This window comes from Vipera ursinii, assembly GCF_947247035.1.
Source record: "Vipera ursinii genome assembly, chromosome: 5".
In the NCBI taxonomy this organism is placed as follows: domain Eukaryota; kingdom Metazoa; phylum Chordata; class Lepidosauria; order Squamata; family Viperidae; genus Vipera; species Vipera ursinii.
Window position 1 is genome coordinate 6,906,925 of NC_139518.1, and position 24,561 is coordinate 6,931,485.

At 46.6% G+C, this 24,561-nt stretch overlaps 1 protein-coding gene across 2 annotated transcripts in view; it reads right to left on the bottom strand.

Moving 5' to 3' along the window:
* The window catches only part of CLCN2 (chloride voltage-gated channel 2), a 141,523-nt gene that overhangs the window by 54,440 nt on the left and 62,522 nt on the right, over nt 1-24,561 (bottom strand). For both annotated transcript variants that reach the window (XM_083363910.1, XM_083363909.1), the window contains exons 5-10: nt 23,975-24,108; nt 21,630-21,707; nt 20,466-20,544; nt 2,091-2,216; nt 920-1,004; nt 695-796 (exon numbers count right to left, since the gene is read on the bottom strand). In XM_083363910.1, the coding sequence (XP_083220036.1) occupies nt 695-796; nt 920-1,004; nt 2,091-2,216; nt 20,466-20,544; nt 21,630-21,707; nt 23,975-24,108 (604 nt within the window). The remainder of the gene's footprint in view (nt 1-694; nt 797-919; nt 1,005-2,090; nt 2,217-20,465; nt 20,545-21,629; nt 21,708-23,974; nt 24,109-24,561) is intronic.

A 24,561-nucleotide genomic window follows, 5' to 3' on the forward strand; every position in this document is an offset into this window, starting at 1 on the left:
TGTTTGTATGTCTTGGTTCCGGCAGATGAAACTCTTCAAAGAACTTCGAGGCATTGTTTACCTTAAAGAATCTTTATTCGGGTAGCATGGCATCGGTGGTCGGAAGCCAAAATCTGAATTCCCCTCCCCTTAGCACATAGTATCAAAGCACAATTCCCTCCTCTAATTAACAGTCATAAATCACATTCCCCAATTAGTTGGAAATGCAGGCTTTCCCTCCAGTTCTCCAACCCCCCCCCCCTATTTCTTATCATCTCTTATTTCAAAACCCCTGAGTTCACACACTATTATAATATTGTTGTGTCTAACTGACTCCCATCACATTCCTCCTCCCCCCACCAGTGTCATCTAATTCTAACTCTAACTCTAAGAGTAAAGATTAAGAAAGAGAAGGGCTACATCTCCATATGTTGTCAAAGCAAGAACATCCTGTGTTAGCAGCATTGACACTGTATTTGTGTGTGTGTGTGTGTGTGTGTGAGAGAGAGAGAGAGAGAGAGAGACAGAGAGAGACAGACAGACAGACAGACAGACAGACAGACAGAAACAGCCTCTCTTCTCTTTTCCTTTTTCCAGCCCCAGCCTGATGTCTTCCTGCAACCCAGTTACTTAAGCTACTTTCCAATAGGAAGGCCCTTCCGCGTCCAGGATGAGACCCGCCCTGACCCCAAAACTGGGTCTTTGCGCGCCTTACTTTTTCATCAGGAAGCGGTTGATGGTCTTCTGCTTACGCATGAACTGCACAATTTTGCGATTGAAGTAGACAAAGAGTGCTCCTCCGAAGCCACTGGCGATCCTAAGGGGGGAGAAGAGGGGTTAGCAGGGAGAGGAGAAGGAAGGTGGATTTGGGAGGGGGGGGCTTCCTCATCCAGAGGCAGGAGTGCCCCCTCCCCCCACAAAAAAAGCCAGTGATGCTCACCCAATCACTGCAAACGCCGGCAGCTCTTGCAGATCGAAGGGGAAGTCCAGGCGGAAGCGGGTTTTGAAAAGAGCCGTGATGGTTTCTGAGGGAAAGAGAACAAGCTGGAGTGAGACAGGACAAGAGGGACAATTCAGATAAAGGGTGTACAGACCTCTGTACCAGGAATACAGGCACTCCTCAATTTATGACTGCACAGGCAATGATTTAAAAGCTAACGAGCTGATGTAAGATGTATGATGTAATGTCGGGAATTACTCAGCAAGGTCTATGTCCCTTTAAGAGCCAGCAGGGTCTGGGTCTCTTTAAGAGCCTTTGTACAGAAGGAAGGCTCTGCTGCTGTGTTTTCTCTCTTCTGTTTCCTGCTGTAACTGCTGTTTGTTATAGCCTGCTGTATTAACACGTGTATGTATATTGTTCCTGGTGTATGATATTGTAGATAGTATAAGATAATAATAATAATAATAATAATAATAATAATAATAATAATAATAATAATAATAATAATAATAAAAGTAATAATAATAATATATAAGAAAGAACTGGAGAAGATAACAAAATACAAAGACCTACAAATAGAAATAGAAAGACTGTGCCAAAGGCAAGCAAGGCTAGTACCAATAATAATAGGTGCCTTGGGTGCAATGCCAAAACAACTGAAGCACCGCTTGAACACCATTGGCATTGACAAATTCGCCATCAGTCAATTGCAAAAGGCAGCCTTACTAGGAACTGCTTCCATCCTGCGACGATATCTGTAATACCATCAAACATCCACATCTGCCTATTCCAGGTCCTTGGTAAGGATTCAATAGGTAGATAAAAATGCCAAATCCAGTCTGAACATCTGGCTGACTGTGCAATGATCAATAATAAAAGTAATAATAATAAAGTTGGAAGGGACCTCGGAGGCCATCTAGTCCAATCCCCTGCTCAGGCAGGAAACCCTACACCATTTCAGACAAATGGCTATCTGGTCTCTTCTTAAAAACTTCCAGTGTTGGAGCATGCACCGCTTCTGGTGAATATACATAGGGACCATTGTTTCAGAATTCCACCCCAAACGTACAATGGTTAATGGTTTGGCAATACCATCGGGTCAGATCCTGGTTTACTCCTGATGCCACTTAATCCACTCCTGAGATCCTGCAGGAAGAAACCACAACCGTACCTTCATCTTTGTTCCACACCGCAAGGACCCGGAAGATGAACGCGCTGAAGGTGGCCGCGAAGAAGCCGCGCCAATAGTTGCGGACAGCAAAAAACGTGGAAGTGACTTCAATGCTGAAAAGGACACCTAATGGAGGAGAGAGGAAGGTGGGGGAAAAGGCATCTAAATTCAGCCCCATTTATCCAGGTCTCCGATTCTGTGGGTCAAACATTAACTCTGGGGTAAGATTGGTGGCCAATAGATTTTACAAACAAACAAAGAAACTGACAAACCTTAACTCTCCCACTGGCATTCTTCCAGTTTATCTATCCTCGCTTTTCAAGAATGCAGCCTCCATTCCAATACCAGTAGTCCTCGACTTATGACGACAATTGAGTCCCACATTTCTGTCGCTAAGTGAGTTTGGCCCCACTACACGACCTTTCCTGCCACAGCGGTTAAGTGAATCCCTGCACTTGTTAAGTTAGTAACAGGGTTGTTAAGTGGATATGGCTTCCCCCATTGACTTTGCTTGTCAGAAGGTCGCAAACGGGGATCATATAGGACCCCCGGGATGCTGCAACCGTCATAAATATCAGCCAGCTTCCAAGCGTCTGAATTTTGTTCACGTGACCGTGGGGATGCTGCAACGGTCATAAGTGTGAAAAACGGTCATAAGTCACTTTTTTTAGTGCCGTTGTAACTTTGAACAGTCACTAAATGAACGGTTGTAAGTCGAGGACTACCTGTATCACCTTGAAAAAAAACGCCGTTAGCCAGAATGGGTGGAACTAGACGTAACAGCCACACATCTGGAATACTGCAGCCAACTTTGGTCACCATATCACAGAAAAGATGTTGAGAGTTTGGGAAAAATTCAGAGAAGAGCAGCTAAGATGATCAAAGGCCTGGAGGCCAAAACATACGAAGAACGGCTGTGGGACTTGGGTTTGGCTAGTCTAAAGAAAAGAAGAAATAGGGGAGACATGATAGCAGTGTTCCAGTATCTAAGGGGCTGCCACAAGGCAGAGTGGGGGGGGCAGGTTGTTCACCAGAGCACCAGAGGGAAGGACAAGAAACAACGGTTGGAAACTGATCAAAGAGAGAAGCAACCTAGAATTAAGGAGAAACTTCCTGACAGTGAGGACAATTAACCAGTGGAACACCTTACCCTCAGAAATTGTGGGCACTCCATCACTGGAGATCTTTCAGAAGAGACTGGACAATCACCTGTCTGAGATGGCATAGGTTCTCCTGCTTGACCAGGGGGCTGGTCTAGAAGACCTATTCCCATGGTTGCGAACCTATGGCACGGGTGCCACAGGTGGCACGCAAAGCCCTCTGTGGGTACGCATGCCGTCGCCCCAGTCTTAGGCCTTCAGCTGGGTTTTATAAAACCTTTTTGCTTTAGGCCTCCGCCGCCATGTACCCAAAAAAAGGTTCAATTAATCAATTTCAACTTCTCTTGGGGAAAAAAAAAAGTTCTCGCAAAGTTGGAATTGATTGATTGAACTTTTTAGTCCCACCCAGTCTGCAGCTACCACTGGAGCCACGCCCACCCAAAGGGCCACGCCCACCCGGCACCCGATGATACATAAGTGGGTTTTGGGTTGCAGTTTGGGCACTCGGTCTCTAAAAGGTTCACCATCACTGTTCTATTCTATTCTATTCTATTCTATTCTATTCTATTCTATTCTATTCTATTCTATTCTATTCTATTCTATTTCCCATCCCATCCCATCCCATTATTCTATTCTATTCTATTCTATTCTATTCTATTCTATTCTATTCTATTCTATTCTATTCTATTCTATTCTATTCTATTCTATTCTATTCTATTCTATTCTATTCTATTCTCTCAATCATTACAAGATTGAGGGTTGGATTGGATGACCTTAGTGGTTTCAGCTCTGAGAGTGGAGAGGAATTAGAACTGAAAAAGCTTCTTGGATGAGAAGTGGAACATTTCTAAGAAAAATCAAGACAGTCCAGTTGTTGTTTGGAGAAAAGCACCCTTGGGATGCCTTAGATTAATCTAATGGCCCTGAAAAATATTTGTTTATTACGGAAAATTGATGAATAGCCCTCTGCGATTTCATCTTCCCTCTTCAAGAAGGAATGACGCACAAAGGCACGACGACGACAACAAAAGATTAGAATGAGGCAGCACTAAAATCCAGAGAGTTGAACTTTAAAGGAATTATTTTTAAGCATCCGCCTTCTCTTTTGAGATCTCCAGTGGGCCAAAGTTTACCAATGCTGTCCATCAACTTTCATATTTGCATAAATATCAAAATAAGGAAAGAAGACGCTCCCTCATTCATTCTAAAAGCACACTTAATCTGAGGTAACCCACACTTATGGCATTCCGACAACTCCTTCAAAAACAAGCGGTTGCAAATTTGGAGAGTCAGTTTGCACTACAGGAAGACGGTGGCACTTTAATATTCAGTTTTTTTCCCCCACCTCCTTCTTAACATTCATCTGGATTCTTCCTCCTCAGTTAACAGAATAACAGAGTTGGAAGGGATCTTGGAGATCTTCCTGGTTAAGCAGGAGATCTTATACCAGGGGTCTTCAAACATGGCCCTTTTATGACTTGTGGACTTCAACTCCCAGAATTCCTCAGCCAGCATGTCTGGCTGAGGAGTTCTGGGAGTTGAAGTCCACAAGTCATAACAGGGTCAAGTTTGAAGACCCCGGATGTAAATTGAGGACTGACGTGTGTGTGTGTGTGTGTGTGTCTGTGTGTGTCTGTGTGTGTCTGTGTCTGTCTGAGCTAAGCAAGCAAAAATATTTGAGAGAGACGCCATTTTAGTAAATTTGTCTCCAATAGTTAATAAAAGCATCACAACTTCCGTTCCCTCAAATACCCTCCCCTTTTTTTTGCAATGGCAGAGAAAGCTGGAATGGTACAGGCAGTCCTCGACTTACAACAGTTCATTTAGTGTAGTGACCGTTCAAAATTACGAGGTCACTGAAAAAAGTGACTTTTGACCATTTTTTCATCCTTACGACTGTTGCAGCATCCCCGTGTTACGTGATGCTTGGCACCTTGTTTGTATTTATGATGGTTGCAGTGTCCCGGGGTCATGCGATCCCCTTTTATGACCTTCTCACAAGCCACGTCTAGTTTCGCTTAACAACCATGTGATTAACAACTGCAGCAAGGAAGGTCGTAAAATGGGGCAAAATTCACTTAACAAGTGTCTCGCTTAGCAACCGAAATTTTGGGCTTAGTGGTGGTCGTACGTTGAGGACTCCCTAGTCCAGGGGTAGGCAACCTTGGCTTTTTTATGACTGGTGGACTTCAACTCCCAGAATTCCTGAGCCAGCATGGCTGAGCTTGGAAACCTCTCCCTTTCCCCTCAGCATGGCTGGCTCAGGAATTCTGGGAGTTGAAGTCCACGAGTCATGAAGGGGCCTAGGCCAGGGGTAGGCAACCTTGGCTCTTTTATGACTGGTGGGCTTCAACTCCCAGAATTCCTGAGCCAGCATGGGGGAACTATGGCCCCTTCATGACTTGCGGACTTCAACTCCCAGAATTCCTGAGCCAGCATGGCTCAGCTTGGAAACCTCTCCCTTTCCCCTCAGCATGGCTGGCTCAGGAATTCTGGGAGTTGAAGTCCACAAGTCATCAAAGAGCCAAGGTTCCCCACCCCTGCCCTAGTGTATAGGGAGTCCTGCTTCAGCAGGGTGTTGGACCGGCAAGTTCCCTTCCAACTCTGTTACTCTGTTACGTGCTATTAATTTGTGGCTTATTTGGATAAATAGTCATTAATGTACCACCCGCCTCAAAACTGAACAAAGGGCTTGAAGTCTCCAGGTTGCCCGGAGGCAAAGTGGAAAAAATTGCCATGCCATTTGCCCTTAAATTACAGCAAACCATTTGCACAAAGTGGCTATTATGAAGTATAAATATAATATTCTGTTGGGGCGTCTGGGTTGCAAGGCGACTGACTCTCCCTCCCATCCCACACAATATCCTATCTCCATATCTAAATATTTTGACAATCCCAACTACAAGAGGCCCGTTTGAAGATTCCCTTTTAACCAAGAGGTTACTTTCTCCCGGATTTAATGGGGGCAAGGAAATAATTTCTTGGCAACCTTGAATGCTGCCTGAAATCAAAAGCCACGGAGTCACTCTGCCTTCCCGTGCCCCGTGCCCCTCCCCCCCATTATCAATGAATACAACTGCCCAGGGATATATAATTGACATGAATAAAGCAATTTATTTATATACATTACACCCTTTTTAATGACCCTGTAATCCCTTAATTCAGCCCGAAATTTCTCTTTGCAAAGGAAGGAAGGTCTTAAATGAGTAGTTTTGCCCCGTTTTGCAACCTTTCTTACTACAGTTGTTAAAGTGAATCACTGCAGTTGACAAGTTAAATACACGGTCGTTAAGTGAATCTGGCTTCCCCATTGACTTGGCTTGTCAGAAGTTTGCAAAAGGGGATCACATGACCCCGGGACACGGCAACGATCATAAATATGAACGAAGCATCCGGACTTTGATCACATAAGCACGGGATGCTGAAATGGTCGTAACTGTGAAAAACGGTCATAAGTCACTTTTTTCGGTGCCGTTAATTACTTGGAATGGTCACTAAACGAACGGTTGCAAGTCAAGGACTACCTGTAGAAGAAGCTTTGGGAAGCGTGCACATTATCTGGGTTGCCATTTGCTTCATAAAGTTATCTATTCCTAGGAATTTGAGATTACCCCCTCCTATTCTTCTCATTATATTTATTATAGGCACTTTTTGAATCTTTGTCTCCCAACAGCCCTTTTTATTTCCTGGCTAAAATTATTTCTAAAAAAAACAAAACAAAAAACAGAACACATAGGGAACAGTTGCTGGAATTGGGTATGTGTAGTTTAACGAAGAGAAGAATGAGGGGTGATACGATAGCCATGTTCCAATATCTCAGGGGATGCCACAAAGAAGAGGGAGCCAAGCTATTCTGCAAAGTGCCCAAAGGCAGGACAAGAAGCAACGGATGGAAACTAACCAAGGGGAGAAGCAACCTAGAACTAAGGAGAAACTTCCTGACAGTTAGAACAACTAACCAGTGGAACAACCTGCCTCCAGAGGTGGTGAATGCTCCATCCAACACTGGAGGTTTTTAAGAAGAGACTGGACAGCCATTTGCCTAAAATGGTATAGGGTTTCCTGTCTGAGCAGGGGGTTGGACTAGATGACCTCCAAGGTCCCTTCCAACAACAACTACTACTTCTTCTTCTTCTTCTTCTTCTTCTTCTTCTTCTTCTTCTTCTTCTTCTTCTTCTTCTTATTATTATTATTATTATTATTATTATTATTATTATTATCTGCTACAAGTACGATGAAAACGTTGGTTTAAAGTCTGAATGTCCCCCCCTGCCCCGTGCGCATTTTCCAATTCCCAAACAATTCTTCTTTGGTGTTCACGGGGTGCAATTACACAAGGAGGTTAACCTGGTTACAGAATTAACAAATGTTTTGAGTTAATAGAAGGGGGGGGAGAAGATCCACTACCAGAAGCTGCAGAATGAAGCCACAAAACATATTCTGACCTGCAGGGCGAGGTTGAAACACATGTGCAAAAAAAAGAAGAAAAAGAAACAAAAAGCCTACAGCACCCGGTATTCCCAGGCGGTCTCCCATCCAAGTACTAACCAGGCCTGACCCTGCTTAGCTTCCGAGATCAGACGGGATCGGGCGCGTTCAGGGTAGTATGGCCGTAGACGCTGCTGTGCTTGCTTGCCGATGCCTTTAAGCCGGGGCTCGCTGGCTGCCTGCCCTGCTACCCACAAAGCCAGGAGTAATTCTACAACCCGGACCGTCATGCCCGGCCCCAGGCCCGTTCCTATATTCTTTCTGTTGCATTGGCGGCTACTGCTGCTGTTGCTTTCTTCACCCTCACGATGCTCTGCAGAGCCAGGCCGGCCGCAAAAGACCCCAAATCGGATCCTGCGGTTTTCCAATGGGAGACGCAGCGCTCAGTTCCCTTGCAGGGGCTGCAAATTGTAGCAAAAGCTTAGGACAGGCTGGACAAGGGGAGGGAGGGGGAAAACGGGGTGTGTGTGTGTAAAAAAAAAAAAAAGAAAAAGCCTACAGCACCCGGTATTCCCAGGCGGTCTCCCATCCAAGTACTAACCAGGCCTGACCCTGCTTAGCTTCCGAGATCAGACGGGATCGGGCGCATTCAGGGTAGTATGGCCGTAGACAGTTTAAAGGCTGTTGGCTGCCGGTTTAAGGCAGCGCTGGTGGGCACCCACGTGCTCAACCCCACAAGTTAATCAAGAGGGACTACAATCTAGACTATCATCCCCTGCCGTCAGACCACCACTCCTTTCCTTGCTGCGGCTGCTGCTGCTAACGTTTTTCTTCAACTCACTGAGCTATTGCAGTACGGGTCCTCACCCTTGGCAACCTTTAAGACTTGTGGACTTCAACTCCCAGAATTCCTCAGCCAGCAAAGCTGGCTGAGGAATTCTGGGAGTTGAAGTCCACAAGTCTTAAAGTTGCCAAGGTTTGAGGACCCCTGTATTAATTACAGGGTCACACGCTGCCATGCCGAGCGGAATGCATAAGACTACAGACATGCTCAGCCATCCAGGTCACGGTTGTCCCAAAGGTGCTTTTTTGAAGAGCAAGAGGCAACTGGACTTTTTTTTTCTTTTTCTTCTTCTCTTTGAAGACTTTTCGCTTCTCATCCAAGAAGCTTCTTCAGCTCTGACCGGATGGTGGGGGAAAATGCAAAGATTTATACTCCTTGCGGACAGCTGGTCTTGCAGACAGCTGGTCATTTGCCTTCTTTTAGCAAGTTGTGAAAGCTACCTGGAGGTTTATCTGTGTCCTCAGGGTCACCTGAGTGGTTCAAATGGGTGTGAAGCCTTCCTGGAACTGCTGAAGGGACCGTGTTGTAGACTGGAGATAGATGATGTCGCATCCCTCCCCCTCTGTTGAGGGAGGGCTGTTCAATTTTGACATGGAATAGATGGCCTCTTTGACCCTTTTTTCAAACCAGCCGCCCTCTCTGTCCGAAAGGTGGACTTGGTTGTCCTCGAAAGAGCGGCCTTTGTCTTCTAAATGCAGATGCGCTGCCCCAAAGAAGAGGGAGTCAAGCTATTCTCCAGAGCACCTGAAAGCAGGACAAGAAGCAACGGATGGAAACTAGTCAAGGAGAGAAGCAACCTAGAACTAAGGAGAAACTTCCTGACAGTTAGAACAACTAACCAGTGGAACAACCTGCCTCCAGAAGTGGTGAATGCTCCAACACTGGAAGTTTTTAAGAAGAGACTGGCCAGCCACTTGTCTGAAATGGTACAAGGTTTCCTGCCTGAGCAGGGGGTTGGACTAGATGACCTCCAAGGTCCCTTTCAACTTCTTCTTCCTTCTTCTTCTTCTTCTTCTTCTTCTTCTTCTTCTTCTTCTTCTTCTTCTTCTTCTTCTTCTTCTTCTTCTTCTTCTTCTTCTTATTATTATTATTATTATTATTATTATTATTATTATTATTATTATTATTATTATTATTATTATTATTATTATTATTCTTGTCCTGACGGGTTTGTTCTCCTACGTTGTGCCATCCGTTTATGAAGTGGTTGCTTGGTTTCCATTCAAACCAGCGGTCCTCTCTGTCCACGCAGAGCACGAAAAGGAAGCAAAATGACCAGCTGTCTGCAAGGAGTATAAATCCTTCCAATCCCCCACCATCCAGGCAGAGCTGAAGAAGCTCCTTGGGTGAGAAGCAAAACGTCTTCAAAGAGAAAAATAAAGGAAGTCCAGTTGCCTCTTGGAAAAAGCAACCTTTGGGATTAACTCGGCATCTGATCCAACGGGCTTGTAGAGGGGAGATGCAGCGCTGCCTTTCCTGCATAGGCCGCAATTTGCTGCAAAAGTTTACAAGTAGTTGGAGCTAGGGGGGACAAAAAAAAAAGAAAGAAAAAAAAGCCTACAGCACCCGGTATTCCCAGGCAGTCTCCCATCCAAGTACTAACCAGGCCTGACCCTGCTTAGCTTCCGAGATCAGACGGGATCGGGCGCGTTCAGGGTAGTATGGCCGTAGACAGTTTACAAGCTGTTGGCTGCTGGTTTAAGGCAGCGCTGCTGGGCACCCACGTGCTGAACCCCACAAGTTAATCAAGAGAGGGACTACAATCTAGACTATCATCCCCTGCCGTCAGACCACCACTCCTTTCCTTGCTGCGGCTGCTGCTGCTAACGTTTTTCTTCAACTCACTGAGCTATTACAGCACGGGTCCTCACCCTTGGCAACCTGTAAGACTTGTGGACTTCAACTCCCAGAATTCCTCAGCCAGCAAAGCTGGCTGAGGAATTCTGGGAGTTGAAGTCCACAAGTCTTAAAGTTGCCAAGGTTTGAGGACCCCTGTATTAATTACAGGGTAGTATGGCCGTAGACAGTGAGTGCTCTGTCTGGTTGCCGCTGCCTTTAAGCAGAAACTCGGTAGCCGCTTCCTCCAGCTCCAGCACAGCCATTTGCAGAACTACAACGGGGACCATTATCCCCTGCCGGCTTTCATTCCTCTTCCTGCTACGCTTTTCTTTACCTAACTGAGCCGCTGTCACAGGCTGCTTCTCAGTGCGGGATGCCATGCTAGGCAAGCGAATGCAAAAATCCGGCCAGCCGATCTCATCCAGCCGGCTCGGAGCGCTGCTTGATCTGCAAGCGCTGCAATTTGCAGCAAAAGTTGAGCACAGGCTGGACAAGGGTGGGGTGGGGTGGGGTAAGGGAGGAGAAAAATCAAGGGGTGCAAAAAGAAAAGAAAAGAAAAGAAAGCCTACAGCACCCGGTATTCCCAGGCGGTCTCCCATCCAAGTACTAACCAGGCCTGACCCTGCTTAGCTTCTGAGATCAGACGGGATCGGGCGCGTTCAGGGTAGTATGGCCGTAGACGGTGTTCTACTTGCTTGCCACTGCCTTTAAGCCGGGGCTCACTGGCTGCCTGCCCTGCTACCCACAAAGCCAGGAATAATTCTACAATCTGGACCATCATTTATTTTATTTATTTATTTTAATTCCATTTATATCCCGCCCTTCTCCGAAGACTCAGGGCGGCTTACAAGCTTAGCAGTAGCCTTCATTCTATGTATATGCCTGCTTATTAGGGCTTTCACACACACACCCCCAAGCGGCATCATGCCCGGCATCATGCCCGTTACTATATTCTTTCTGTTGCATTGGCAGCGGCTGCTGCTGCTTTCTTCACCCTCACCTCCTGTACCATCTCCTGCTCAATGGAGTGGTTCAGGTGATGGAGATGAAGATCCTAATCGTCGGTGCCCTATGCACAAAAAACCTCACCCTCTTAGGAAATGTCGTGAGCTTAGAGCAGACATGTCAAACACAAGGCCCGGGGGCTGGATCCGGCCCGCAAAGTGGTTTCATGTGGCCTGCGAAGCCATCCTGGAAACAGTGAGGGAACGGCCCCCACTGCCTTGGCCCTGGCCTAGAGACCCTCCTTCTGCCAGAGACCCTCAGATCTGTCCCACTCCTGCCCAGGCCCCCATAGGCACCCTTCATGCGAACGATGTAGAGCTGGCCACGCCCACCCAGTAGGCCATACGCACTCTAGCCATGCCCACCCAGTAGGCCACACCCACCCCGGCCACACCCACCCAGCTCCTTGAGGGCAACCGCAATGCTGATGCGGCCCTCAATGAAATTGAGTTTGACACCCCTGGCTTAGAGCAAGGACTATACAAGAGCGGAAAGAGGTTCTCCAAAAACTTGGAATGTGCTACAGGTGCTGTGCTTCTTATGGCCGTTTTGTTAAAGACTTGTAAAGCCTTTTGTCAAGTGCACAGAATGCAGTAGCCCGACAAGCACGTTACAGCTATGTATCCTGCTCCACTTCCGGGCAATCCACAGCAACCCCCCTGCATCCAAGCCTGCTTCAAATCATGGCGGGGAGCAACAAAGTCATGCTCCAGCCACAACAAATGTCTCATCTTCATGTACTGAAAGGTGTGGGAAAGGTTTCAGTCACAAATGCTGCGCCAAGATATGTCTAGTCAAGATATATCCCGGAGGGTCAGCCTGAAAAAGCTACCAGGATGTATGCCATAAGAGATGAGCAGAGCAACAGATCCCTGGTCAAACCCAAATTCTTTGATATCTTTGGCATACAGGGACATGCAACAGCATTTATTGTACTGCCCTGTACACCGCCCTGAGTCCTTCGGGAGAAGGGTGTTATAAAAATTAAATTATTATTATTATTATTATATACGTTCAACACCTGTTCTGGTCGTGTCGAGACCTCTGGCAGAAGAGCTAATGCAGACATGTCAAACACAAGGCCCGGGGGCCGGATCCGGCCCGCGAAGTGGTTTCATGTGGCCCACGAAGCCATCCTGGAAACAGTGAGGGAACGGCCCCTACTGCCTTGGCCCTGGCCCAGAGACCCTCCTCCTGCCAGAGACCCCCAGATCTGTCCCACTCCTGCCCAGGCCCCCATAGGCACCCTTGATGCCAATGAAGTAGAGCTGGCCACGCCCACCCAGTAGGCCACACGCACTCTAGCCACGCCCACCCAGTAGGCCACGCCCACCCTGGCCACACCCACCCGGCCCCCTGAGGGCAACCGCAATGCTGATGCGGCCCTCAATGAAATTGAGTTTGACACCCCTGAGCTAATGGGTTCATGATCTCTCATATCAAAGCAAAGAAGGGCATGCCATTGCCATCATTGGTTGAGTGTGACCAAATACCAGACAACAGGGAAGAGATTCCCACTCCAGAAGCTGCATATCACCATCCCCACTTAAGGCACCTGGCTACTGAGATCCCTCCAATGGACATGGATGCTGACATCTTAGTCTTGCTGGGAAGAGACATTCTCAAGAGTTCATAAAGTACGCCAGCATTGCAATGGACCTGAGGATGCCCCATATGCACAAAGACTTGACCTAGGCTGGGTAATAGTGGGAGACATATGCGTAAACAGAACGCGCACACCATCAGAGATCAACTCCTTCACAACTCACGTGTTAAGGAATGGGAGAGCATCTCACTTCAGACAGTACCCTCACCACCATGAAGAAAAGGAGAAGCCTCTTGCCATCATCCAGGGATCTGATGTGATCCCCATCACCTGTGATGATAACTTAGGCAGCACAGTGTCTGCTATAACCAATTCAAGGCCTCTTGTTCCAGTGTCTACAGATCCAGAATCCCCAACCATCCTTACTCCAGCTACTCTTCTCACTCAGAAGCTCGGATCTGTTCCTGTTCCACCTGGAGATTTTAAAGCAGGAAATCTATACCATGATCAGTGGAGGAGAGTACAACACCTCGCCCACTGCTTCTGGAATCGATGGAAGATGGAGTATCTCTCTTTTGCAAGGACGCAGAAAATGGCAACATCAGAACCCCAATCTCCAAGTTGGAGACCTTGTTCTGCCCAAGGACCAACAAGCTCAAAGAACTGAAAGGCACCATAAAGACTTTCATCAGACCCATCACAGAACTTGTCTCGCTTTTGCCCCTTGGAGACTGAATCCATTGCCTTTCCTTGTTGGATCCTGACTTCAAGAACAAAAGTGACTTGAACTTTAATCTTGACTTTGAGGCCTGAAATTGCATTTGTTATTGTTGCAATATATGCATGGTCCCCCTTTTATGTCTTTCAGGTCTTCAAGACAACAAGCAAATCACAAACATTTATTTGTATTTGCACAACTACCGTTGTAGGATTATATAGTAGTATTTACAAGACCAGATGGGGAGTGTGCTGTTACACCAGCCATAGAGTATTGTGCAGTGCATGTTGTGCTGCCACCATGAAGTTGTTTGGGAAAACTACAACATTTATGCTAATTTGTTAAGCCAACCGCTCCCATTTGTGACGTACTTCCTCCTTCTCCTTAAACTCTGCTCTATCACTTCCTCCATTCACATGTGGTCTCCTCTACATGCGTTCTCCTCTACGTGCGGTCTCCTCTCATGGTAGGAACATTACTGTCTTTTGACCTTGAAATACTGTCCATTCATCATCTACTACATCTCGTTTGCTGTAATCTTCTCTGCATGCAAATAAAGGTCCTTCTGGATGATCAAAAGGTAATTTCATGAGTTCTGCTATCTGGCAAAGGCTGTTAACAGTGATAGTATCCACCTATACAGGCCAGGCACAGAGGTCTCAGCAAGGGGATACATCATTAAACAACAGTCAGAGTCAGAATAACAAGGCTTTCACCTCACCCTTCTCCATTTGGGAGCACTGGGGTTTGTGTCCTTGTCCTGCATTCACACATTTGGCTAAAAGTCACCCCCAAAACAGAGAGAGTGAATGAAGGGACAGCGTGAAAATAGAGATGGTCCTGACTTACGTCCACAATTGAGCCCAACATTTCCTTTGCTCAGTGACACGGTGGTTAAGCGAGTTTCACCCCATTTTATGACCTTTCTTGCCGCCGCTGTTAAGCAAATCACTGCGGTTGTTAAATTACTAACCCAAGAGTTAAGCGAACCTGGCTTCCCCACGGACTTTGCTTGTCAGAAAGTCACAAAAGGGGATCGATTACATGGCCCCGGGACGTTGCAACCATCTTAAGTGTGAGTTAAGTTGCCCAGGGTCTGAATTCTGATCATGTGACCATGGGGAGATGCTACAACGGTCACAAGTATGAAAAATGGTCATAAGTCACTTTTTTTCGTCAGTGTGAAAAACGGTCATAAGTTACCCTCTTCAGTGCCGTTGTAACTAAACAAATGGCCGCTAAATGAACAGTTGTAAGGCGAGGACTACCTGCAAAAGCACGAGCGTGGAGAAGAAGCAGAAGTGTTGTGTGATGTGTTGTTTGTTTGCCCTGGGTGAAAACCTCAAGGGTGATACCCCAAAAGTGTTTTTTTCACGAAGCAACTGGACTTCCTTGTTTTTTCTTTGAAGACCTTTCGTTTCTCACCCAAGGAGCTTCTTCAGCTCTGACTGGATGGTGGGAATTGGAAGGATTTATACTCCTTGCAGACAGCTGGTCATTTGCCTCCTTTTCGCTCTCTGCCTGGACAGAGAGGACTGCTGGTCTGAATGGAAACCAAGCAACCACTTCATAAAGGGATGGCACAACGTAGGAGAACAACAGAGGGATAGAATCAAGATCATGTGAAGTACTAATACCACTTTACAATGCTTTGGTAAGGCCACACCTGGAATACCGCATCCAGTTTTGGTCACCACGATGTAAAAAAGATGTTGAGACTCTAGAAACGGTACAGAGAAGAGCAACAATGATTGGGGGACTGGAGGCTAAAACATATAGGGAACGGTTGCTGGAATTGGGTATGTGTAGTTTAACCAAGAGAAGGGTGAGGGGCGACATGATAGCACTGTTCCAATATCTCAGGGGCTGCCCCAAAGAAGAGGGAACCAAGCTCTTCTCCAAAGCACCTGAAGGCAGGACAAGAAGCAATGGATGGAAACTAGTCAAGGAGAGAAGCAATCTAGAACTAAGGAGAAACTTCCTGACAGTTAGAACAATAAACCAGTGGAACAACCTGCCTCCAGAAGCGGTGAATGCTCCAACACTGGAAGTTTTTAAGAAGAGACTGGACAGCCATTTGTCTGAAATGGTATAGGGTTTCCTGCCTTAGCAGGGGGTTGGACTAGATGACCTCCAAGGTCCCTTCCAAATTATTATTATTATTATTATTATTATTATTATTATTATTATTATTATTATTCCCGTCAGGACAAGATTCAGCAGCGCATCTGCATTTAGAAGACAAAGGCTGCTCTTTCGAGGACAGCAAAGTCCACCTTTTGGACAGAGAGGGCCGCTGGTTTGAAAAAAGGGTCAAAGAGGCCATCTATTCCATGTCAAAATTGAACAGCCCTCCCTCAACAGAGGGGGAGGGATACGACATCATCTATCTCCAGTCTACAACACGGTCCCTTCAGCAGTTCCAAGAAGGCTCCCCACCCATTTGAACCACTCGGGTGACCCTGAAGACCCAGATAAACCTCCAGGTGGCCTCAACGACTCTCTAAAACAGGGGTCTTCAAACTTGGCCCTTTTATGATGTGTGGACTTCAACTCCCAGAATTCCTCAGCCAGCATGCCACAAGTCATAAAAGGGCTAAGTCTGAAGACCCCTCGTTTAAGGTAATGACTTGGGCCAGTTTAAGATAATGACCTGGATAAAAACATGGCTGATTGAGGAATTCTGGGAGTTGAAGTCCACAAGTCTTAAAGCTGCCAAATTTGGAGACCCCTCATATAGACAATTGTGCAGGTGGTCCAGGCTCCATCTTTGACCAGTTCTTTCTGTTCACTTCTCTCAGTTCTTTCTTTTATCCTCTGTCCCTGTCTCTTTGGAAAGAACAACACACAAACTATTCACAATCCCTTTCTGATCTGCCTCTGGCTCCAGGCTGGATCCTTGGCAGAAAGAAGACCTGCATATTCTTCTATGGCTCAGTCAGAGATTTCATTTCCTGTTGATCTTTCTCGAGTCTTGTGGGAGAACAGCACGAGAGGCCCTGTCACAAATATCTCCCTAGCTCAGGGGTAGGCAACCTCGGCTCTTTTATGACTCATGGACTTCAACTCCCAGAATTCCTGAGCCAGAGGGGAAAGGGAGAGGTTTCCAAGCTGAGCCATGCTGGCTGAGGAATTCTGGGAGTTGAAGTCCACACGTCATAAAAGGGCCAAGTTTGAAGACCCCTGCTCTAAAAGAAAGGCACCCGGAGGCTTCAGCTGGTTCAGAGTGCGGCCGCGCGGGTAGTGATGGGAGCACCCCGATACTCCCATATTACACCCCTCCTGCGTGAGCTGCATTGGTTACCGGTTGCCCTCCGGGTGAGATTTAAGGTGCTGGTTCTTACCTTTAAAGCCCTACATGGCTTAGGCCCGGGATACTTGCAGGACCATCTGCTGCCGGGAACAACTTCCCATCACCCAGTACGCTCACACAGAGAAGGCCTCCTCAGGGTACCGTCAGCTAGACAATGTCGGCTGGCGACCCCCAGGGGGAGGGCCTTCTCTGTGGGAGCGCCAGCCCTGTGGAACCAGCTCCCCCCTGAGCTTCGGATGGCCCAAGATCTCCGGTCCTTTCGCTGCGGCCTCAAAACACTCCTATTCCACCTGGCTGACCTGGACTGACAGGGATTTTAATTATGTTTTTAATTTTTAACTCTTAATTTTTAATTTATTTTAATTTTAATTTTAATTTATTCTACAGGGACCATTAATTTAATTTTTAATTTTAACTTCTGTATTATTGTATGTTATTGTTGTTAGCCGCCCTGAGTCCTTCGGGAGATAGGGCGGCATATAAGTCCCAATAATAAATAAATAAGTAAATAAATGACCAGCTGTCTGCCAGGAATATAAATCCTTCTATTCCCCACCATCTAGTCAGAGCTGAAAAAGCTTGGATGAGAAGCAAAATGTCTTCAAAGAGAAAAAAGAAAGTCCAGTTGCTTCGTGGAAAGGCACCTTTGGGACAACCATGACCTGGATGATTGAGAATCTCCATAGACCTTCAAGGGTGATAATAACCACTGGAATGAATCTTGCTTCACAGAAGCTTATCCATGGTGTGTTTCTTTACTCCCCATGGGAGCAATTAATGGAGTCATTGCTCAAGACCCACCTGGCTTGAAGTAACTTGGCCACCCACTTCACTGTTCACACCCAGGTTTTGGAGAGTGGGAAGGCTTACTGGTGTAAAACCCTCAAGAAGCCAGGTGGTGAATTTTGTTTGAACTGTCTCATCAATCGGAACCATGACAAGGTGCCTGGATCAGCACAAGAAGAAAGACAGACCTGCAAGATTTTGGCAGAAGGTGGAGGTGGGATCTCCACGGGCTTATGCACCACCCTGGATCTGCCTCGGCTGCCTAAGGGGATCCAGGAGCCTTCTTGATCAAATCAAGGGCGGCATCCTCCCAGCTGGGACCTGCCACGTTGCGCTTTTCTCACAACTGTGCCAAAAGATTCATTTCAGCCCAGTTTGGCAGCTCTTCCAAATGCCAGTCAACCCGGGTTGAGTTAAGGAGAGGCTGCTTCTGAACACAGGCAGAACACCCTTCCCTCTGTAGCACTTCTAGTCAGTTTCTGGGAATCTAGGCGTGAGCCAGCACACAGGATTTTGGAAATTTACATCAGCAAAAGTTGCCTTCTAAAAGAGGAGCAGAGTCTTGGATTCCCGGAGAGCTTAAAAGTGGCTTCCCTCGCAGATAGGCTAGAAATGTTGGCTCTGAATATGATTCCCACCAAATTATGCAATTACAAATATGTAATGGAATCATATTGCCTAGTGCAGGGTCTTCAAACTTGGCCCTTTTATGACTTGTGGACTTCAACTCCCAGAATTCCTCAGCCAGGCACGCTGGCTGAGGAATTCTGGGAGCTGAAGTTCACAAGTCATAAAAGGGCCAAGTCCTCAACCTCAGCAACCTTAAAATGGGTGAACTCCAGCTCCCAGAATTCTCTAGCCAGCCATGTTGGCTGGCGAATTCTGGGAGTTGAAGTCCCTCTGTCTTAAAGTTGTCGAGGTTGAGAAACGCTGAAGAAGCTCCTGCTTGATTTTGATTAAATGTACATGTCAACGAAATGAAAAATCCATGTCATTTTTGTGCTGGCCCCAGCTGCTATAATTCTGGGCTACACCCCCTTCTCTGACACTTCAAAACGAAGTGTGTCCTTAGTGTGAAAAAGTTAGAAACTCCATCCTGCCTTGGGCCCGTCCTACCCACAGCTACGCAACAGACTCCTCGAAAAGACACTTGATGCGCTATAAAGTTTTGGGAAGAAAGGAATGGTGATTTATTTATAAAAGGTAAAGGTAAAGGTTTCCCTGCACATGCGTGCTAGTCGTTTCCGACTCTAGGGGCCGGTGCTCATCTCCGTTTCAAAGCCGAAGAGCCAGCGCTTGTCTGAGGACGTCTCCGTGGTCATGTGGCCGGCATGACTAGACGCCAAAGGCGCACGGAACGCTGTTACCTTCCCACCGTAGTGGTCCCTCTTTTTCTACTTGCATTTTTTACGTGCTTTCGAACTGCTAGGTTGGCAGAAGCTGGGACAAGTAACAGGCGCTCACTCTGCTACGCAGCACTCGGGATTCGACCCGCCAAACTGTCAACCTTCTGATCGACAGGCTCAGCATCCTAACCCACTGGGCCACCGCGTCCCTTGATTCATTTATAGCCAACTATAAAAGGGCAGTAGTGTAGCTCAGAAAACTAGCCAGATCTGGGATATTTTATTTTTTCATCCATCCCCAAAATAACAGGTAGTCCTCGACCTATGACCACAACTGAGCTCAAAATTTCCATTGCTGAGCAAGGCAGTTGCTAAGTGAGATGTGCTTCATTTCAAGACCTTTCTTGCCACAGTTGTTAAGAGAACCAGTTATTACAGATATTACTGATATCACTGCAGTTATTAAGTGAATCGTGCAGTTGTTAAGCGAATCTGGCTTACGCCATTGGCTTGGCGTGTGGGAAGTCACTTGAGAAGGCCACAAATGGTGATCACATGATGCCGGGACAATGCAACTGTGATAAATACATGCCAGTTGCCAAGCCCCTTAATTTTGATCACGTGACCACAGGAAACACTGCAACGGTCGTTAAGTGTGAAAACTGGTCGTAGGTCACTCTTTTCATTGCTCTTTCAACTTTGAACAGTCACTAAACAAATGACTGTTAAGTCAAAGGACTACTTGTATACAAGTTGTTCTAGGAATACCATCTCTATGATTTCTTTTTTTCCTCAGATCCTTTCTCCCTCATAGTCACTTAGGGCAGGGGTCTTCAAACTTGGCCCTTTTATGACTTGTGGACTTCAACTCCCAGAATTCCTCAGCCAGGCACGCTGGCTAAGGAATTCTGGGAGTTGAAGTCCACAAGTCATAAAAGGGCCAAGTTTGAAGACCCCTGACTTAAAGGACAGATTGAGGGAAACGGGATGATATCCTTATGTCTTCCTTGACTTCACAGTTCTACCAACTTTGGCCATTTCGGGCTTTTTAGAGAAGATATTTCTAGAAGAAATGGTTGGAACGGATAATGTCCCAGACCTTGGATTGAATACTTCTCCAGGGGAAAATCCAATTCTGTTGTCTGAACAATCCAGAGAAACTCCCTTCCCCCCCCACCGCCCCCTCCGAGCAAAACATCCATGGTCATATAATGACCATTTCTCCAGATTCTGATTTTGCAAACTGGAAACAGCTCGACTTTCTGTCAGTTTCCTAACCTGTTTGGGGAAATCATCAGGAATGGAAATTAACATCCCGATTCATATAGTGGGTTCAGCCTTACTGGCAAAATTCACAGAAAAGCCCATTCTGGGACAGAGGAGGCAGGAAAGGAGAGTTTTTGAGCAGAGATGGGGACGAGTCGCGGAAAGTTCCGGAAGGAAGCCTTACCGCCAATGGGAGCAGCGAAGCAGCACCCAACGCCCACCGCGCAAGCAGCCGCCAACATCTCAATATTGCGGGATTCATTCTGCAAGAGAGAGAGAGAGAAAGACTGCTATGTGCCAAGAGAACAGCCGTTGAGATTTAAATCATAAAAGTGACTTCAGTGAAAGAAAAAGCATCTGTAAGGGAAATGGGCAGTTTTTAAATTTGATAACCAACCAAACAAATTAATTAACACCACAAAAAAGGCTGTTTTCCCATGGTGCTCACTTTTTTCTGTCAATGTCACGGAGGGTTAAGTTGATATGCAGACCCCAAATAAGCCATCCCTCATTAGGAATCCTCCATCAGCTCTTACGTCTTGCCTCTCCTGGCCTTTCTCAGCTTTCAACATATATTTTTATCCATTAAGTTCTAAAAACAGACCTCCTAAATATCTTGGACTACAGTCCCCATTGTTCTCAGATACCCCGGCTTTGGGGCACGATGTAATGCTAGCTGGTGGGCAAAAGATTTCGAGAATGAAGTCATGAGTCTAATCATAATAGGGCAGGGGTAGGCAACCTTGGCTCTTTGATGACTCGTGGACTTCAACTCCCAGAATTCCTGAGCCACCATGGCTCAGCTTGGAAACCTCTCCTTTTTCCCTCAGCATGGCTGGCTCAGGAATTCTGGGAGTTGAAGTCCACGAGTCATAAAAGGGCCAAGTGTGAAGACCCCTGTAATAGGGTAACAGGAATAATGCAACAGCAACAAGTCCACAACAGCATTTTCCCAAGGAGTTCAAGAGTACCTGTAGGATTTTGCGGCTATCACCAGAAAGTGGGACTGGATTTAGCTTTTTGTTTGTTTGACTGATTTCTATAATTTCGGGGTTATTATCCCCAAATTATAAATCCTAGGACTGAGGATAGGGCAGGGGTCCCCAACCCTGAGCTGTGGCCCACTGTCGGGCCGTGACCTATTCAGAAGTGCGTCGTGCGAGTGGCAGGCCAGAATGCACTGGTGACGTTACCTAGCTTGGTAATGAGACGTCTGCAAGAAAACAACCAAGCTCAGATTGCACCAAGGTTCTCTGATTAACCAACAGTTTGGGGTTTTCCAGTCATCTCGTTCTTCCATTCTCAGAGCCCACATTCTTACCTGGCAGCCTCAGAGGTAGATACTCACCTCGTAAATGCCTCCAAAGACCGAAAGAAACTTGCTGAGGAGGGCTGCACACATGCTGGCTATGTGGACAAAGGGTCCCTGCACACAGAAAAGGGAGGAAGAAGAGGTTGGCAAGATCAGGAGATTGCTGCTAGGGCCCAAACACTCTCAAGGGGGAGGTCCTTCTCTGTAGGCGCCCCGGATTTGTGGAATCGGTTGCCGGTGGAGCTCCGGATGGTGCCCGACCTTCGCTCCTTCCGGCGCGATCTGAAGACGCATTTATTTGAACAAGCCGGCTTGGCCTGATGGGGTATGGGTTGGGTTTTTATTGTCATTTTAATATATGTATTTACTGTTTTTTAGCTTGGGCATATGTTTAATTCTTTTTTAACTTTTGTATTTTTTGTATTTTTATATGGTTGCCCTGTTCACCGCCCTGAGTCCTCCGGGAGAAGGGCGGTATATAAATACAATTATTATTATTATCATTATTTGTATGCAGGGCTTTTTTTGTCATAGAACGCTCAGAACGGAGTTCCAGCACCTTTTTTGGATGGAACCTTGTATGGTAGGCAAGGTGGGTTGTATGACATGTGTGAGTTCTGGCACCTTTTTCTTTTACAAAAAAAGCACTGTGTATATGTATTTATTCAGTTTCTATAACTGCCCATCCCAATCAATGATCTATGTGCCCAGTTATGGAGGCTGATGAGGCAGCTGGATTAACCAGCCTTGGGAAGAAGAATCACAGGATCATAGAGTTGGAAGGGACCCCTGGGGTCATCATGTCCAATCTTCTGCAAGGTAGTCCTTGACTTATGACCACAACCGAACCCCAAATTTCCATTGCTAAGCAAGAACAGCTCTTAAGTGAGATTTGCCTCATTTTAGGACCTTTCTCGCCACAGTTGTTAAGTGAGTCACTGCAGCTGTTCAGTGAGTAACATGGTTGTTAAGTGAATCTGGCTCCCCCATTGACCTTGCTTGTCAGATGGTCTCAAAAGGGGATCACATGATCCCAGAACACTGCAACCATTGTAAATGTGAGACGGTCACAAGTGCGAAAGACGGTCAGAAGTCATTTTTTTCCCCAGTGGCGTTGCAACTCTGAACAGTCACTAAACGAATGGTTGTAAGTCAAGGACTACCTGCACACCATCCCTGATAGATGGCTTTTCTGTCTCTGAAAACCTCCAGTGACGGGCAGAAGCCACTTCAAGAAGAGCCGATTCCACTGACTGGCAGCTCTTCCTGTCAAGACATTCTTCTCAATTTCTAATTTTTGTCTACATCTTTGAAGTTTCATCCTTTCAGCTCGAATTCCTTCCCTCTGGAGCAAGTGAGGAGAAGTCTCAAGTTTCAGAAAGCTGAAGACAGGTACAGATTGTTTTCAAGTTATGATCATAACTGAGTCCCACAATTACGGTCATAAGTCATGATGGGTGTGGTGGCGCAGTGGTTAGAATGCAGTATTGCAGGCTAATTCTGCCAACTGACAACTGTTCGATCCTGACCGGCTCAAGGTTAATGTTAATGTTAATTTTATTTATATACCGCTCTTCTCCCGAAGGACTCAGGGCGGTGAACAGGGCAGATGTATACTGTTGACTCAGCCTTCCATCTTTCCAAGGTCGGTAAAACGAAGACCCAGATTGTTGGGGGCAAATATGCTGACTCTGTAGATCACTTAGAGAGGGCTGTAAAGCACTGGGAAGCGGTACATAAGTCTAAGTGCTATGGCTATTGCTGTGATAGTTGTACAGCAGGTCATCACATGACTAAACCTGGATGTGGCAATTATTGAATGAAGCCATTGTACACTCTGGGCCACTTTTTGCAAGAAACTGGAAGTAAAAGCAGGTTTCTGTCAAAAGCATCATCAGTCATGATCACAGGACCGCAAAGGGCTGCAAACAGCCGTAAATGCCATTTTTTAAATTTTAATTCCATTTATATCCCGCCCTTCTCCGAAGACTCAGGGCGGCTTACAAGCTTAGCAGTAGCCTTCATTCTATGTATATGCCTGCTTATTAGGGCTTTCACACACACCCCAAGCGGCATTATTACAAAGTCAGCTTAATTGCCCCCAAAATACAGTCACGTGACACCGCACAGGGGAGGGGGTATCAGAACTTGGGAACCAGGACATGAGTAGCCTTCGGGGTGGGGGGATCCACTGAGACTTCAAATAGTTGTTAACTGATTGGTCATAAGACAAGGATTGCCTGTATCACATCTTCTCTCAAACTACCCTCCTGGAAACCAAAGACAGTTGTGTGGTGTTTTTTTTTCACTATTCCAGCCAGAACTTGGTTTCTAGATATTTCTCCATCTTGGTAGCCCACGGACCCCAGATCCCCCCTCACCTCTTTCCCCAAAGGCATCCCGCTGCCTAACGCACAGGTCAGTCCGATGACTTTGGCCACAAAGGTCTTGAGGGTAAGGTATTCCTTCAGCACCACACCACGCAGGATAGTTTTCATTTCTGGGATGCCAGAGCCTGTAGAGAAAGAAAAAGGAAAAGGAAAAGGAAAAGAAAAAGGAAAAGAAAAAGAAAGAGAAAAAGAGAGGAGAGGGGAGGGGAGAGGAATGGAGGAGGGAAAGGAAGGGAAGGGGAGAGGAGAGGAGAAGAGAGCAGAGGAGAGGAGAGGAGAGGAGAGGAGAGCAGAGCAGAGCAGAGCAGAGGAGAGGAGAGGAGAGGAGAGGAGAAGAGAGGAGAGGAGAGGAGAGGAGAGGAGAGGAGAGCAGAGCAGAGCAGAGCAAAGCAGAGGAGAGGAGAGCAGAGCAGAGCAGAGGAGAGGAGAGGAGAAGAGAGGAGAGCAGAGCAGAGGAGAGCAGAGCAGAGCAGAGGAGAGCAGAGCAGAGCAGAGGAGAGCAGAGCAGAGCAGAGGAGAGGAGTGGAGAGCAGAGGAGAGGAGAGCAGAGCAGAGCAGAGCAGAGGAGAGCAGAGCAA